General features: G+C 38.0%; 3 protein-coding genes across 3 annotated transcripts; 1 reads left to right on the top strand and 2 right to left on the bottom strand.

Annotated features, from left to right (window-relative positions):
* Nucleotides 1–384: 384 nt before the first annotated feature.
* On the bottom strand, nt 385–6496 carry scrn3 (secernin 3). The gene is made up of 8 exons (XM_046845251.1): nt 6228–6496; nt 5836–6002; nt 4930–5111; nt 4515–4714; nt 3916–4128; nt 3245–3407; nt 2461–2641; nt 385–2194 (listed from the first exon to the last, which is right to left on the bottom strand). Exons 2-8 carry the CDS (start codon nt 5995–5997, stop codon nt 2033–2035), a joined length of 1263 nt encoding a protein of 420 aa, XP_046701207.1. The 5' UTR covers nt 5998–6002; nt 6228–6496; the 3' UTR covers nt 385–2032.
* A 623-nt stretch (nt 6497–7119) lies between these two features.
* cir1 (corepressor interacting with RBPJ, CIR1) lies at nt 7120–12392 on the top strand. The gene is made up of 10 exons (XM_046845141.1): nt 7120–7285; nt 8565–8659; nt 8971–9044; nt 9165–9178; nt 9502–9554; nt 9639–9687; nt 9800–9917; nt 10978–11084; nt 11481–11566; nt 11742–12392. The coding sequence occupies exons 1-10, from the start codon at nt 7214–7216 to the stop codon at nt 12211–12213; spliced, it is 1140 nt and encodes a 379-aa protein (XP_046701097.1). The 5' UTR covers nt 7120–7213; the 3' UTR covers nt 12214–12392.
* A 229-nt stretch (nt 12393–12621) lies between these two features.
* Nucleotides 12622–18358, bottom strand: sp9 (sp9 transcription factor). The gene is made up of 2 exons (XM_046845140.1): nt 18227–18358; nt 12622–17777 (listed from the first exon to the last, which is right to left on the bottom strand). The coding sequence occupies exons 1-2, from the start codon at nt 18245–18247 to the stop codon at nt 16479–16481; spliced, it is 1320 nt and encodes a 439-aa protein (XP_046701096.1). The 5' UTR covers nt 18248–18358; the 3' UTR covers nt 12622–16478.
* Nucleotides 18359–18437: the final 79 nt, after the last annotated feature.

Raw genomic sequence — 18437 nt, 5'->3', positions numbered from 1 at the left:
CTGCTTTATGGAGTAACTATATCTACATAACTTAATATGTAGAGTTGAATAGGAATAAAATGCACTGGATTTCAATTACAATATCACCATAAAAGATTTAAGAAAAGACCTTTATACACTTTTATCGTATTAAAGTATATAAAGTGCATCACTTCTGATAAACTTGTCACATTATCATTTGCACTTAAATATAGACGTCTTCCTTTAAGGACTGCGTTTTTAGCTAATCTTTCGCTATTTCAAGTCTGCTAACAGATTAACATTCTATGTGGACATTTGGAACAGACATTTATTAGTACTGCATGCACACTGTCCACTTTAAAAGGAGCACCTGTACAATTATTCAGTTATCCAATCAGCCTTCAACAAAAGCATGAAATCATGTAGATACAGGTCAAGAACTTTATTAATGTTCACAACAAACAATACAAAAGCATAATTTTTCGTTACAAAGGGCTTGTATGTGTATTTGAGAAATTTATGAATTTCACGCATTCAAACTTTATCATTTACATGAAATGGTGACACATAAAACATCCTGTGAGCAAAAGGTCTGCAGACTGAAACAAGCATTCTTTACATGCATGAGATTTGCAGAAAACACATTATCTTGGAACACATTAACACTCGGTGGTATGTAAGTTACAAAAGCATTAAAATATATGTAATTTCTTTCACTCAAAAACAAGAATCAAAAGCTATTTTGGGCAAAGACATAGTGATTTAGTGGTTTTTTTGTGCATGCCAAGTTGCTTTTTTTTTGCTGACCATGAATGTAAAGAGTTGTTGTTGATTTACAGTTGCTTTCCCTGTAGCTCAAACCAGGCTGGCCATTTTCCTTATTACCACCCACAGAACTGTCACTTTCTTAGTGGTTTTTGTTTTCTACACCATTCTTTGTAAACTCCAGATTGTTGTGTGTAAAAATCAGATCAGCATTTTCAGGAAAATATCAAACCAGCTTGAATGGTAACAACAATCATGCCACAGACAAAGTCATAGAAATTGCACTTTTTTGTTCTGGTGTTTGATATGAGAATCAATTGCTCTTGACATGTACAGTATATGGATGTATCTACATTTTATGCATTGCACTGCTGCTACATGATTGGCTGAATAAATAGCCATGTGCCTGCACTTAAAATAAATGCGGTCTTCCACAAAGATCAATGAGAAATAATGTTGACAGAAACACTCAGGGGAGAAAAATATTTTATTACTTAATTTCTTTTCTGACTTTTTTTTTTATTGTTAGGATTTCTGTGAAGTTGACACTGTAATTTAACCAATTAGTCTGTGTTGAAAACAAATTCAACATAAATATAACTCATTGTATGAGTAAGCAATACCAGTACATACTGTATACTGTACTGTTAAGGTTTTGATTACCAATGATGTGTTTCCTCAGAAGGGCCTGAGGAACGAGGCCTGTTATTATTTTGGGGTGTTTTGTCTAAATTCAAATCAAACCTAAATATTGGATGTTTTCTGTCAGCATGTCTGTTATCTGATGTTAGTACTTTAACACCAGCAACACTCCCAGAAAGAAACATGTTTATTTTAGTATTTTCTGTGCTTTCTTTTTAGCTGTTAATGTTTAATTTGCATATCATTAATATTTTATTTGGTTATTAAATAAACCACTTTATGGTTCATTTAATTTACTTTTTTTTCAAAGTGCACTCTTTGCATAAATTATGCATACAATTTAAATATAGTGATGTAAAAGTGTGTCTGCCACTTAAACCTTGTCTTTGACCTATAAAGCAAATTACTGTTGCTGAAATTATTGTGTGATGAATTAACTATCCAAAATCTATGTAATATTTATCATACAGCATTTTGCTTGTCATCATGCTATATTTGTATTACCAGACTCAGTTCACACATAAAGGAATGGCTATATATTGAAATCTGTGCAATTTATGTGCAGTTAAATTACATGCAATTAAGTGTAATTCCTACTTTTTGTTTTGTTACCAGTTAACCTTTTTAATTATATAATAAGATCTAAGAGTCTCTCCAGGCTCATTCAGGCTTTGTTGTAAACCTGCAGCTCTTCCTCAACTGTATTTGAGAAAAGATGAACAATCAAAGTCGAGTCCTCCACACCTGTAGCTAAGTAGTTCTCCATTTCTTCCATTTTTTGCTTCTCCAGCTCTTGCATTTTCTGCATAATCCTCTGACCTTTCTCCTAAGTGAACAACCAAGAGAACAGGCGTGAGGTGAAATGAGTAATATGACAGGGCTTCACAAAATGTGGGGTTAACAAAAAAAACAAACAAAAAAAACACGGTCCAACGTATAGTTTATCTGTAAACTTGGATACTAGTAATATATTTGTTTCGTAGGTTTTTATTCGATTCTATAACAGCCATTTTCCATGCTCCAGAACTAACATATTATGAAATCATTCCATCAAAGTACCAAATTTGACTTGCTTTTTATTTACCAACTTACCCTTGTGCTGTCAATTATAGCAGCCACCACCTCATGTTTTATGAATAGGGGGTGTTTACGGTTGGGCTTGCTCTGAAAGCGAGGCTGCTTCTTCACAGGATCATCATCTCCAAGATACGGAGAACGCGTTTGATTCAGTGGCATTATGTCTGCCACAAAGATAAATGGCTTGAAAATAGACCTGAGCAGAAAAAAAAAAAATTTGGGATTTGTTTAGAAAAGGAAAGCGAGTCCTATTTTTTTCCCCTCGAAGTATGCATATGTATAAAATATCATTAATCACACGTACACACAATGTATATACATAAGAAGTTATACGTTTTTCCTTGTACAATTCTTCCTTGTACAATGTTTCATATATTAAGATCAACAACTAAAGTACTTATATTAAACATTCGGCTAGATGTTTTTATTATGTTCTGACTCACCTGTGAACCAAGTTGTATAAAAACAACAAAAAATAGCATTAACAGGGAGACCACCACCACCACCACCAAGTCTAGTCTAATCCATTGTTACCAATTTCACATGGGCTTAAAATACACTTCAGAGACAGGAGGAATGCTATTAAGGGGAATCTGTTTCAGACATTTGACCTTGCTGTTTGAATCTTCTTCATCTGCTGGAAACAATGATGTTCCCATGTAAATCCAACAAACATTCAACAACTAGATCTTAAGCTACCATGCCAACGAAGAACTATGGTGCACAGACAGAGGCACAGACAACCCAAAAACCCAATTTTTGGAGCCTGTGGAACGAGGTAGCAGGAGTATGAACTTACCTCTCTGGGTCAGGGGTTGCAGTGAAGTAGTGAACCCCAGGCAGTGACTGGTCCATGGGGAGCACAGACACCATGCTTCCTGTTGTCATAAACATGCCTTCCATATTAATGCCACTCTCTTTATCTCTCAGTATGTCCATCATAGTTTTAGCCGTGATTTGACCTGTGAGGGTGGCAATAAAATACACATTAATATAGAATTGACTCATCTACTGGAGATAAATGTAGCTTAAAAACTACTGTACAGTGGTATTCTTTTCTGTTGGCAAAATTATAAAAAAGCATGAAATATTAAAATAACTGGGGAAGTTGTGGTTTTCTGCATTCAGTTTGTATTTTAAAGCTTAGACTTGCATCTTGTTCATTAATTTATTATTTTTAATATCAGGTGTATTAATAACAGCAGCTTTGAAAGTAGTCCCAGCTGTTATGCAAATCACTAGTTTATATTAAGGTGCTCATTCTAATACTTTGCATGAACATGGTAAGGAAACACCATGTCGTTCTGTAATAGATTAAAAAAAAAAAAAAAGCTTTATTATAGAAATAAAACAATTTACTGTAATAGAATAGAAATAAAACCTTCTTGAATATCACACCACTCCTTTGTAAATTATATTCCTGCACCATGCCTGATCTGGTTTTATTCCTTACTTAACCTATCAATTCACCATTGTTTTTCTCCAGGAGTTTGCGTCCCTCGCAGTAGCGACCCCCAGCGGCCTCTATGCGTGCTGTAGTCATAAAAGAGTAAACCTCTGCAAAACTGAACTCCACCTGGCCATCCCACCAGCCTTGCTCCTGTGCGTAAGCCCGCATATTCGGGTGCTCCTTGTCGATTTTTGTGGTGATGGAGTACTGATTAGATATATTGCGGTATCCATCTATATAAGAACAATACAAATACAAAGTTGTTGTTTAGACTTTTCCATAAGATAGTATTTATATACTGTGTGGACAAAAGTTTGTGGACCATTAAACTCATATGTTCTTTTCAAATATCCCATTCTAGTTTACTCCTGTTTTAATGTAATCATAAAACTCAACTATTCTGTGAAGTCTTTCCAATAGATTTTGGAGTGTGGTTGTGTAAATATATGCTTTTTTTATATTTATATATATATATGCTATTTGCATTGTCATGCTGAAACAGGATTGGGCATCTAAATTCCAGTGAAGGGTAATTGTATTGCTACAGACTAAAATTATATTCAATTGTGTGCTTGCAACATTGTGGCAACAGTTACGAGAAGAAACGTGTATTATTTACTCTCTACTCTCTCTGCAGCCCAGTATTTGCCAGAGGTCTCCAGCACCCAGGCCTCAGTGCGGTCACATATCAGGAAGCTGTTATGGTAGGTAAAAGTGCATTCATCCTCCATGCAGTTGCCACCCTGCCCACATTTCTCCAGAAGCTCCACTATCACATCCAGAGCCTTCTCTGCACTGTCTGCTCTCTCCAGAGCCAATCTAAAAACCAGAACAGACCATGTATATTAGATGTTCACAAAATGATTGTATGTGAATAGTTAATAAAAAAATGTAAGAAAATTATCATTGCCAAAAAAAGATGAGTATGAAGTTCTCCATATGTTTCATATTGCACCAATAAAAACAACTGTCTTCTTTCTTCATTTTTATGATTATTATTCTTTTTTTTTTTTTTTTCTTAATCTGACGATCACCTCACTAGATCCATGCCCAGTAAAGCCTCCTCGTTGTCAGCGCTTTCTCTCCCCCACACGGCCTCATTTCCGATGCAGACCTGGTGTTCGTTGGCTCCCATTTCAGCTCCCCAGAGCCATGCTGGTCTACTCAACACTACAGCATGAGTATGAGCAGCCTGCTCTATCTCTATGTAAGTGCACTGTCCAGATAAAAGAAAAAGACAACAGGTGAATAAAACATCAGTAAGCACCTGTCTTTATCAGGACAGAGTCATAATACATGCACAGTCACTTTTAATCCTCCCTTAAAACCATAAAACCAAACACATTGTAAGGTTTTTTCAGTAGTTTTCCCTGCACTTCTTTACTTTACCACATACATACAGACAGTTCCAGTGGTGTGAAAAAGTGTTTGCCCCTTTCTGATTTCTTATTTCTTTGCATGTTTGTCACACCTTTATGTTTTAGGTCATTATTTATATTAGTAAAAGATAACAAGTGAACACAACATCCAGCTTTTTAATGAAGAATCAAATACTACCTGGCCCTGTGTGAAAAAGTGTTTGTCCCCTAAAACTAATAACTGGTTGGGCCACCCTGAGAGCAACAACTGCAATCAAGCGTTTGCGATAACTTGCAATGAGTATGTTACTGAATACTTTTTCACACCACTATAAGGATAATTTCTTCATTTAAAAGTGTGTACATATACGTTTATACATATACGTCATATACATTTCTTTCTTTAAAAAAGTGAAAAATGCTGCATGCCATTCTGAATATGAAATCCACCTAAATATAAGAATATATTTTTAACAATATATGAATGAAATTGTTATTATAATAGTAAACATTAATAATTCATGATTATTAAGGATCATTATAAATAATTAAGTTATGATATAAACGATTATTTGTTGGTACCTCGACTCTTTCTCCAGGACTGTAGTCTTTAGAAGGGAAATAGACCACCTCTTGCACCTCATCGCAGGGTCTGTCCGAGTTCTTGCCGAAGATGATGCGCTGACCATCTGTAGAAGGAGGTAAAGCCACGAACGTGTCGCAGGAGGATGGCGTCATCATCATGCGCCCTGAAAATCAATCAACATGATCCAGTTTGACATTAGACGGCTATAAAAAAAATCATTCGGGTCATGTAATGTTAGTGCCTACAATGTATTCGTTTTAATGCGCTTTCATTTTATTGTAGCCAAATATATGATATAAGCAATGGGGAAATGATATGTACAATGACAAATATATATGTAACGAAAATAAATGGCATGTAGAAGTGTTAATAATGTGAAAACACTCACCTTAATGAACTAAAAATCTACTGTGCAGGAAAAAGATGCTGTAAAAGAGGCAGGAAGCGATGCCCTTTTAAAAGTATCGTCTCCGCTGCAAGACTTTCTATTTTTATTCCCAGAACATTGAACACAAATCGACCAATAAAACCAGAAGAGCGAAGTCAAAGGAGTATTAGATACTGTCAACGTTGGATTTTATATGACCATATAAAAACATTTCCTCCATCAGCTGTGTTTGTGTCTGCACAAGGATTCAATCATGACTGAAAGTTACCACCCACTTCACCCGGAAGTAAACTAGGTAAACAGTAGGAGGAGGAATCACGGTTCATTTTAGTGAGTCATTTAACTCTGAGCCGTTTCAAGCTTCAAAATAAATCACATTTTACTCTGCATTTTGATTAAGAACAAAATCTTGTTTTGTATTTCAAATCAAAATAAATAAAATTGTATTTGTGTCATACACATACATACATGCAGTGAAATGCTTTTTACGACGGTCCGGCATGAGGGATTAGGATGGGGAGAAAACTAAAACAAGATAAAGAAGGCAGATAAATAAAGTATAAACTATATAAAATATAAAATATATAAAGATATATATGAGAAAAAAGTGTATGTGCATGGTATGCCTATGACAGTAAACAGTAAAAATGTAAGGTGGTTTATGTGATTGTCCTTAAAGTGTCTGTGTGTCTTTGTGAGGTCATTTGTTATGTGAGATCTTTTTTGATTATAGTGCTTTGGCATTCGGTGCTTATTCCTGCACTTGAGATTTGTTTTATTGGTGGGTTTTTTTTACTTCAAACTGAGCAGAACTGCTCGTATTTTTCTGTATCTTTAAATTGAAGTCTCCTACGTACAAGTAGGCTCTCAGCTGCTGTTTTAAAGAGCCGATTCTAAGAGTCGACTCTTGAGCAAACGACTGCGGAGGCCGTGGTGTTGGTAGTTTACGGCTGGTCTTCTGTGGCTGTTTTCATCCGCGTTCAGTCATGGGGAAGTCTTTTGCGAATTTTATGTGCAAGAAGGATTTTCACCCAGCGTCGAAATCCAACATCAAAAAGGTAAATAAAAAATTCCTAGAAAATTGAAGGTGAATGTTTTGCTAGCTACATTAGCTAGTGAGGTTGCTAACGCTAGCTTGAGGAACTTCTTGAAAGATGGATTAAAGACAGATAGATATATAAATGAATGGATTGATAGATAGATAGATGGATGGATGGATTATTTTATTAATTCCAAAGTGAAATTTTATGTTACATTAGTTATTTCACTGATTTATAACAGTGCAAGCAACAAGATGTAGAAGAATATCAAAGCTAGGTAAGAGTCAAAGATCACAATGAGAAAGAAGCAAACAAATATTATTCATATTAAAAGAATAATGTGCATAATGAATATTAACGAGGTAAAAACGTTTATAATTAATAATTTTAGCTTGTCTATCTACATTGTGACTGTATATGTAAGTGAGAATATAAGTAACTGCATAAGGTGCACAAACAAGCAAAACATCCTATGTTGAGGTGCATTGATGGATCCTTAACAGATTAAGATAATTATACTTAATAAATACAGAATTAAACAGAATGGATGTCTCTATTTATACTGATGTGAGAAAAGGAGATCCCTCTTCAGACCTCATGTTGACTTTTATTTTTTACACTTTTAATCAAACACATCATCACTTGGCTGGATGGCTTGGTTATTGTACACTTTAGTCTGTGTGCTCTAATAGCTGATAGATCAGCAATTCTAAACACTCAGCTGTCACTTTAATGCAGTGATCAGACAGTCATGTGAAAGCTGCACAATGTGTGCTGTTTCACAAATAAAGGTCCAGGGCTGTAATTCTGATGGCAGAAAAATGCAGATGAACACTTACCACTGTGTTGAGCATAAAAGCTTTAAGAAAGGAATCTCGGAGTATGCAACATGCCGAATACTGCCATAGAACTCTCACCTCAGCCTTATAGAACATCTAAATGTAATGCTGACTGCTCCTCAGTCCTCCTCAGCCTACATCAGTACCAGACTTGATCAATTCCCTTTTGACTGAATGAGAACAAATCTCCACAAACGCAAAACTGTAGTGGAACATCCTCCCAGAAGAGTGGAGGTTATTATCAAAGCAAATGGGGACTAGAAGTCGATTGGTATGTACAGAAATGTTGCCCATATGAATCTTGTGGTCTGGTGTTCAGAAACTTGTGTCCATATAGTGTACCTTGAAAGCACTTTACACCACTGTTGACTACAACTTGGGGTTATTGGAAGCTTGTGCAAGTTTCTTTTTTTTTTTTTTTTAATTGCTGTGCAATAATGAGAATAATGCAATTTTAGGTATGGATGGCAGAGCAGAAAATAACCTTCGAGAAGAAGAAGCAGGAGGAGCTGATGCAGGCTTATGTGAAAGAGCAGGAGACCTACAACAACAGGTTGTCTAACAACAGTTCCAAAATTGTTGGATAACGGAAGTATAAATCCATTTTCCACAGTGTATAAAGTGTTGCATAATAATGGAGATATCATCCAGTGACACTGCCATGGTGGTGTGTGTGTGGCAGCAGGTTGATTGTGTGAATGTTAAAAGATTCTCTTTGTGTTGATCTTTACATTATATTATTTACCCTGAATTGCAGTTCACTGATCATGCTTAGTTTATTGCCTGATGTTGCCAAAAGGTGGCAGTGTTTGTCTTCTGTTGTAAACGATGATATTAATTCTTTTTGCCTGATGTGTATTTTAGACTGCTCATGGGTGATGACAGAGTGAAAAATGGCCTGAATTTTATGTATGAAGCTCCTGTTGGTGCATCCAAAGGTAATTAAATTCTGATAATTGAGATGAATAAGCTGCTTCATTTTATTGATTTATTTATTGAAGTTAAGTGTCTTACTCTGTTTTTCTGTTTTTGTTTTTTATGAACTGTTATCTTTGAAGAGGAAACCAAAGAGGTACATTGTGACTGCTGACGTCTTCTCTGTTAAATCACAGCACGTTTATCTTTGTTTATTATGGGGCCTGTGGAGTTTCTGTCATACAAGTCTCTCTGAATGAAATTAAATTTGAATGTATTAATTTAGGCAATTATATAAATCTGTGATTTTTACATTACATGGAAACACTTTAACCAGGCACATCAAAATTGTGATGACACATTTAATAAGATGACAAAAATCTTGTTTACCAGTTTAACACATGCACTGATAATCCAGCAATTTACCATACAATTTAAATGTTAAATTGTTTTTCACATTATCCATATCCATCTTCACAGGAAGGAGAGTCTGAGTATAAGTTTGAGTGGCAGAAGGGTGCACCTCGTGAAAAGTACGTTTTATTTCTCTTCTTGCGTAATAAGTTTGACTTATCCTAATATTGATCATCTCGTCTTTCTTACTTTTTCCTTTTTAGGTATGCAAAAGATGACATGAACATCAGAGATCAGCCTTTTGGGATCCAGGTTAGGTTTTTCCCCATCATTCCTGATTTTCTCAGATCTTTTGTGTATTAAATTAGATCCAAATAGACATTTAATTAGAGCAGTTACTGAATTGATATTGTTTATTCTGAAGGTGCGGAATGTAAGGTGTATAAAGTGTCATAAGTGGGGTCATGTGAACACAGACAGGGAGTGTCCTCTCTTTGGCTTATCCGGAATCAACGCCAGCTCTGTGGCAAATGATGAAGCAGGTAAATCATTTATTTATTTATTTATTTATCTATTTATCTATTAACCATAATGGTCCCCTGGTGGTCTAGTGGTTAGGATGCGGCGCTCTCACCGCTGCGGCCCGGGTTCGATCCCCGGTCACGGAACCAACCCCAGCCACTCTTAGTGCCGGTCCCAAGCCCGGATAAATGGGGAGGGTTGCGTTAGGAAGGGCATCCAGCATAAAAACGTGCCAAATCAAATATGCGGATGATCCGCTGTGGCGACCCCTGATGGGAGAAGCTGAAAGAAAGTTTATTTATTTATTAACCATAGTTTTTTTTATATACAATGTTTTATGTTTCAAATATGCTTCCAATAGGCATAAATTACTGACAGAAACAGCTGTTAATCTGTTTCTTATTGTAATGTTATTGATTTATGCTTCATTAATAACTGTGATGCTAAAAGAAGTTTTAAAACTCTGATTGTATTTTTTCTGGCCCTGAAGATGGCAGTGTTGTCATTTTAAAATACATTTATCAAAGCTAGAAAGATTTCTTTTCATTTAACCATGCTGTGCACGACACTTATGTGCATTCTTACTGTTTTGTCAAATTTGTGCAAAAACTATACTTATAGCTATAGACTTTCTTTAGCAAGGCACGTATTTGCATGCTATAAATTAAACACTTACGGCAAAATTTGCACCAAGGGATCGTCAGCAGTGCTTTTCGTGGGGCAGTCATGTTCCAGAGTCTCCTGAATGCCTCGCAGTGCAGGTGGCAGTAGTTGTGTGAGCTGAGGACTGTAATCAGAGCGTATAGCTTTACTAGTAATGTGTTTACTCTTCCTGGGTCCAGCGTGACAGTTCTCAGACTGGCCCTCCTTCTGAGCTGCCAGAAAAAATGCAATTATTGTGTATTCTGATTTGCTGTAACCACTGCTTTGGCAGAATAATACAGTGTGATTTGCCCAGTCAGGGGACGAGTGAGTTGATTTGGTGTCCCTTTCTGTTAACAAAGCTGCTGCTGTGCTCCCCTCTGAGGGGGATGCACACACACATCAATGGGACCATGATGTTGTGTTTTGTGCAAACAGGCCCGTCGATGCACCCCTCCGAGTTAATGGCAGAGATGCGGAACAGTGGGTTTGCACTGAAGAAATGTGTCCTTGGGAGAAACGCCACCGTTTGTGATTCAGCACAGGTAATCTCCAGGTCTCCCCGACCCCCTCAGGCTCAAATAAGACCAATGATATCCATGCCCGGTCCCAGGCAAGACGAAGCGAGAGTGTGATTGCAGCAAAACGGCCAATTATCAGACAGCGGCACAGCGATTCCAGTCACAGCAAGTTTAGTCAAGAGAGCAGCCTTGATGAGACTAACTACTGAAATTATAGGAACGCAGGGGAGCAGGAACATTGCGTATTTTCTAGAGTAACAAGCTTGTGGTGCTCATGTTTATTGGTCTTTACATACCCATTCTTGTCGCTGCTTGTTCATGTACATTTGTGTGATGCAGCTTTTTAAGTGTCTGTGTTTAAAATGCTTCAATTCAGTGGTGTAAATGCTGATATGATAAATAACTGCACATCTACTACAGGGTTTTGTGGCCAGTGAGGAAGAAGACGATCCCGAAGTAGAGTTCCTTAAATCTTTAACCACGAAGCAAAAACAGAAGCTTCTCAGGTGTGTGTAACTATGCAATCAAATGTATCTGAAATTATTCTTTGTCGTATTTGTTAAACAATCATTTGAAGTTTTATTATTTCTTTTTATGTTTTTTTTTATGTAGCTGTTTTTATTTTCTTGCTGTTCTCTCAAATGCCCTTAATTTTCTTTTTTTTTTTTTTTTTTTTAAAAGAAAACTTGACCGGCTAGAAAAGAAAAAGGACAAGAAGAAGAAGAAGAAGAGTAAAAAAGAGAAAAAGAAGAAAAGCCGCAAACAGAAGAAAAAGACTGCTGAGAGTTCTTCCAGCAGCACCTCAGACAGCAGCAGCAGCTCTGAGACTGAATCTGAAAGATCCAAAGCTAAAAAAGAAAAGAAGGGAAAAAAGAAGAGAAGGAGGGACTCATCCAGTGAGAGCAGTTCTGATACCGACAGTGAAAGAAGGCAGGGAGGAAGAAACAAGGAGTTTTGCAATAGAGTCGTTCAGAGCCCTGATTCCAAGCTTAACAGAGACAAACACGAGCGTACACAGTCAGACGAGCAGGACAGACCACGGGAAAAAAGTCAGAGGTCACCACATAGAAAAGAAAGCCTGCAGAATGAGAGCAAAGTGACTGAATGGAGGGATAAGGACAGAGAAGGACGAGGAGATGGAAGAGAAAGGTGAATATAGGAGCAGCAGAACCAGAGACAGTGAGAGAAATAGGAGTCCGAGTAGAGAGAGAGGAAGTATGAGGAGAGAGAAGAGTCGGGATAATGAAAGGGGAAGGGAGGCGGAAAGGAGTGGCAAACAAAGAAGTATGAGTAATGATCAAGGTAAGAGGGAAAAGGGCAGAAGTCAAAGCCAACAAGGGAACAACTTGAGGAAGAAAGATAGGAGTGATAGTTTTGAGCGAAGTAGAACCGGAAAAGGAAGAAGTGGGAGTAGAGAAAGAGTGAGAAGCAGGAGCAGGGAAAGAATTAGAGTGAGGGCTGGGAGTAGGGAAAAAATTTATAGCAGGAGTAAAGAAACTGTGAGGGTAGGAAAGGAAAAGAACAGAAGTCCAAATTTTGGAGATGGGGAGAAGCAAAGACACTGAAATAACATTTTGCCTATTGCTGTAATTTACAATTTTATTTTCAATGTAAAAGTATACTGGACACACAATGACCTGTTTTTTTTTTTCTTCCTGAAATGTTTTAATTCAATCAATTCAGAGTATGTATTGGTGTAGTAAATGTGGATTTTGTGTCTGAATTGTTTTTCTTTCATTTTATGATAAAAAAAAACTTTTTTTATTTACCAGAAGAGGGCGCTAAGATTCTTTATGGTAATCGATGAAAGCTTTAAAGTATTTTTTTCATTCGTTCTTGTAAAGTGTTTTAGCTGCTGCACAGTGTTTTACTTTTTCGATTTGATCATAAGACAATATCCAGCTCAGTAATCAGACATATGTTTTACAGTAATTCAGATGTTTTGGCTTTCAGACTCGGCAGGTCTTTTAACGAGGAACCATAGGAAATTCCTACAGCCATCATTCACTGACATTATCCTTTGAAGTTCATTGATTTAACCGCAGGAGTTTCGTAGACAGTTCGCTATTTTAGCATATTATATCTCATCCATTGTTTAATTTAATGTTTGATATGTTTCCAGCAAAATTGCACCGTGAATGACTGAAATAATCACAGGGTTTCTAGTTCATGTTTAATCTGCTGCAAGACAAGTTTTTGTTTGTTTAATTTCATTGGTTTCCATTTCATGTCCGTGAGCCAACCATAATAATAATAAGAGAAAACAAATATATGAGCTTGTATAATTTATTTTTGCAATTTGTGACCAACAAATCTCTTTGAGCATTAAAATGTCTCCAGGTTTTAATTTTATTTAAAAATGTACAACTCTAATACATTATTTTTCTGCTTTGCAAAACACACCAGTGTACCGTGTTTAAATATGCTTCAGGTGTTTTGGACTTTTTCCTGACCTTCATGTTGGGGAATGAGCTTGAAATCAGCTCTGACCCTGGTGAGGAAATGCTGAGCGCTGAGAACGCTTAGAGCTCCTTAACACGATGATGTGCACTTGTACGTCATCAGTGTTGTTCACAAAAAATGCTCTCTAGAAGGCAAAGCTTTTTAGGAAAAGGTTTTTTTTTAATATATATATAAATATAATCATTTTTACCTTCATCTTGTGGAGTTGTGCTAGACAAGTTGGTCGATATTCACCGTTGTTCTTCCACTTTAATCAGAAAACGCACACTAGAACTACTTAAAGCAGCATCAAAACACTCAAGTGCAAATGTCTTTCCTGAAAGCACTGAAATAGCTTCCTGTTCAAATCGAAAATGCCGCCTATTATAGAACTGACCCAGTGAACTTATTTTCATGGAAATGTACCTGCACTGAAATAAAGCCAGACATATAAAAGTTCAATTCATTGTTAGTTGTTTTGAATGAATTACAGGATTGGGGTGGTTTCTATAATGTAGAAATCTCATAGGGAGGTAAAAACAGGCTGTTCCAGGGATACAAGTAGGAGGTTCCTTTGCTTAGAAAGCATCATAATAATAATAATAATAATAATGACAGTAGTATATATTAATAATAATTTGCCATATAAGAAATTTGTTGTCATAAAATCGATGACCGAATCTAATATTTAGAACATGGTCTATATTTATCTATATTTATGGACACCTCTTTTGACCCTGGACTGGTGAGGAGAGCGGTGTGAGCTCCTTGATCAGTGATATGGTGCTCATCCTGCGTGTATCCCGCACAGACCGCGGCGCTTTGATCTGTCTTTATTGTGGTTCGCAAACAAAGCTTGACTTTTCGCCTCTTTCTCAGCAAGAGCGCATTCCGCCAAAGCGGAACAAAGCGCTGAGTGACGGCGCTCTGTGTCCAGGACCGCGGGCGAGCCGCCACCTCTCAATGATTCATTCTCGTCCGGCTATACTCTCCCGTTTGTAAATCTTAATGAGACCATATAATTGTAAAGTGTGCTTATGAATGCCTTTACGCCCAAACAGCGCTCATTTCCGCAGCCCATATTTTTTGCAGTGTCCGCAATAAAAATTGGGTGTCCGACATTAAAATAAAGACAGGCTGAAAATCAAATTCAGACACCTGGTGTTTATTAAAATAAAGCGTTCTCACAGCAATTTTTGTTTATACGACAAAACACTTAGAATTAGATGCCAACTCGATTGTATAGTTTTTTCCTTTATTTATTGTATTGTATTGTATATTGCACGCTGTTTCCAACCTGCAAAATGTCAATTTATCTGATAAATGGAACGATTTATTTTCTGTGTGTTTTGCTAAGGGTATTGCGTTTACGACCCTTACTGGGGAAATGAAAAATAATTTTCGTCTATTGCCTTCTGGTCAATTTAACTTCCTCCCCACAAGGCGCTTCTCCCGGCTGAGACGTGAAGCCCTCACCAGTTCCCAGGCTGAGCTGCAGCCTAATTATACCGCGGCTTCTTTCTTTCAGATCGGACGCTGCACTGGATAAACACAAAGGAGTCAGAGAGCATCCTTGAACCCTTTCAGTACACGGCCACTGATATTCAAATAACACCCAAGCGACCATTTGACTGCACCGCAACAAGAGCATTTTAAAATCACGATTTGCATATGGCTTTTCCCATTTTCCTTCTCAAAAGTGGCATCTAGGAAAAAGAGGAAGAAAAAAAAATCTTCCCATAACACCAATCAAGTGCTGCGCTTATAAAGGCTAAAAGCTGCTTTATACCATAGCCTTCTCTTAAATGGACATTTTCCGTTTGACATGCAAATGTAGGCAGTTAATTCGACCGATTAAAATAAATATTCAGAGCCCCTTTTGTCACCGAACCCCCTCGGAAAAGCGCTGATAAAGAGCGGGTGAACAAATGATGTCTCGGATATTAATTAGATATTTGATAAGACACGAATCCCTAATCGCAGATACAAGACACATGGGGCTGCGATGTGCTCCAATCATAATTAACACTATTTAACAAGATTTTCATTTGGGCGTAAAATGCCTGTTCCGGGGCATTAACTATTGATTTATTCCACTGGGAAATTGTGTTGATTTACGTTCCGCATAAGAAATGCATTATTGATATAGTATTTACAAACGGACACTTTGGAAACACCAAATAACTTTCAATAGATCTGAGTAAACGTTAAAGATATTTAAGGAATGGTCTAATTATTGTCTGACGTTAAAATAAAATCGAAATTAAATAATAATAATAATAATAATAATAATAATAATAATAATAAACTCAATTTTACTTGTGTGCATCAAAACAACAACCAAATAGCGTTTGATTTTAAATACCTTTAATTACAAAATGAAAGCCTTATACGCGAGACTTTACAATTAAACATTTATATATTTTTTTAGCAAGGTAAAGAAAGGAGTAACTGAATTTTAAATAGCTGTGTTACATACATACTGACATCCACAAAGTGCGTCGAAAGTAAAGAAAACTCCCTGAATTTCAGGATCCACCACGAAACAGTAATAAGGAACATTTACAGGGAAAATATCATGTTATTTTGTCAATATATCTACACCGTTTAGCTCAACTGTTTTCCAGCCGTGTTCAGATGGATTCACTTTTTTTTTTTCTTTTTTTTTTCCTGCGCATCGATCGAAACTGAAAATCAACTTTCTGAACACATTTTAGTAACCGGCCTGAAACGTGAAATAGGTCTAATCAATTTTAGTTTTGTAATAATGATTTTACCAATCATATTGACCTTTAATAAAAAAAAAGCCTTGTTATTCCTATTTCAAAAAAGCCTAAAGTGTCACCAAGACAGTCCATCCAACTCCTGACCCGTGTCTTTGTCCTTTATTTATAACCTACCAGGTTTTTGGAGAGACGTTTTTTTTTGTATCGATAGCATTTTAATGTCATTCGCATGTTGGCAGGATCAGGCAGCTCAGGACTCGTGAAGAGGAGACTGCTCTTTGACCGTGACCCTCGGGTTTACACCTTCCAAAATCAGTTCCGGCGACTCGGACCTGGGGGTCTCCAGGTTACTTGTGTCGGTGTCACTGTCGCTGCCTTTTTTGCCCCCACCTCCGGCAGTATGCGTTTTGATATGCTTGCTCAGGTGGTCGCTTCTCATAAAGCGCTTGTTGCACACCGGGCACGCAAATCTTTTCTCTCCCGTGTGGGTTCGAAGGTGCCTCTGGAGCTCGTCGGATCTGGTGAAGCGTTTTCCGCAAAAAAGCCAGTTGCACACGAAGGGCCTTTCTCCGGTGTGCCATCTGAGGTGCGCTTTGAGGTGAGATGTTTTGCCGTAGACTTTGCCACAGCCTGGGATGTGGCAACTGTGGAGTCCTTTTCTGCGCAAACTGGCACCGGCAGGCCCAAGCCTTTCTGCCTCCTGGCAGTTCGGGCAGTCGCACGTCGCTCTGCCCGAGTATCTCCTGGAGGATCTAGACGAGCTCCCGATTCCTGAACTGGCACCAGATATCATGGCATTGGCCGCCGAAGTGTCCGTGTACGTTGGTATGACGGTTTTGAACCCGTCCTGCGTCAACAGGTGCTGGCTGGTGGACAGGAGGTGGGACGCCGTTGGGCTGATGCCAGTCGAACTGAAAGCCGAGTGTGTGAGGCTCGAGAAGTCGGGGTTGTAGCCGCCGAGCTGGGAGTGAATGGCCTGCGGTGTGCCCGTATGCAGCGAGCTCTGAAGCGTGCCAGCTGGATTTTGCACCTCGAGCCATGAGCCTGGATTTGTGTGCACATCCCACCACGAGGACGCGCCGTTGGCCACCTCGCCTGAGATCGTGGAGTGAAAGCCAGACTTGTACCACGATTCGTACGGGTGCGCCATGCCCACTCGTGGGTACAGAGTATCGGCAGAAGTGTGTACTTTGGAAATGAATGCAGACTGTCCGGATTCTTGCGAGGAAACACTCGCCGAGTTGGAAAACAAGCTGCTGTACTCGGTGGAGAACGCGGAGGAAGTTGGTGAGGTGGATGCCAGGCAAAACGCGCTATTGTTCGTGCCCGTGCTGGTTGTTAGTCCAGATGTGCTGCGGCTCGTCGCCACGCTGAATCCAGGCAAACTGGAGCCCAAGTTGCAACTGGACGAAGATCTTTTCCACGGATGAAATCCGCCTTTGGAAAACGCGCTGGAGTCAGGTAAAGTGGTCAGAGGACTTGTGTTGCCAATTTTATTACAGGTCGCAGCCAACATAGCCAGAGGGGTAGTTCCGAAACGCGGCTCTTCCTGTAGAAAGCAAAGTTTGTTCTTAACTATGCAACAATATTTAAATATATATAAAAAATACTTAGACGTCAGTGCTTTGACAGGGTTGTAAGAAAAGTGAGAAAGTGAGAAAGTATCCAGCTTTTCATGGACGTGCGTAAAACGTTTCCTAATACGTTTAATCAAATAAATCGGAAGTCTACTTCAAAATGAATATCTACGGTTTAAACAGACATAAAACAGAAAGCGATTTACAAATGAAAGCACGTAAACAGTCTGCAGTTTTCTGATATTTGCAACGCAGCCAAAGCAGTATATAGTTACAGGAAACTTGGTGTTGCCTTTTGAAAACCAAAGTAATATATATATATATATATATATATATATATATATATATATATATATATATATATATATATATATATAAACTTTTATCATAAACAAGATTCGAGTAAAAAATGCTGACTTACCCCAAGTATAGAAGTAGCCATAACCAGTGCTGTTTCTAAGCTGAACTTTTCAGGACTGCACTGTTATATTATGTTCCAGTTTGACTCGGACAGGACGTGTTTTGCTGAGGTCTGCACTCGGGTCGCTCGTCCCCTGGCTGAGGCTCACACACTCTACCTAGTTGTAGAGAGCGCCTTCTTTGAAGTACAGCTGCCGGGGACACTCGACCAA

Source organism: Silurus meridionalis, chromosome 3, assembly GCF_014805685.1.
Source record: "Silurus meridionalis isolate SWU-2019-XX chromosome 3, ASM1480568v1, whole genome shotgun sequence".
Taxonomy (NCBI): Eukaryota; Metazoa; Chordata; class Actinopteri; order Siluriformes; family Siluridae; genus Silurus; species Silurus meridionalis.
This window is presented reverse-complemented; position numbering and strand designations above follow the sequence as displayed.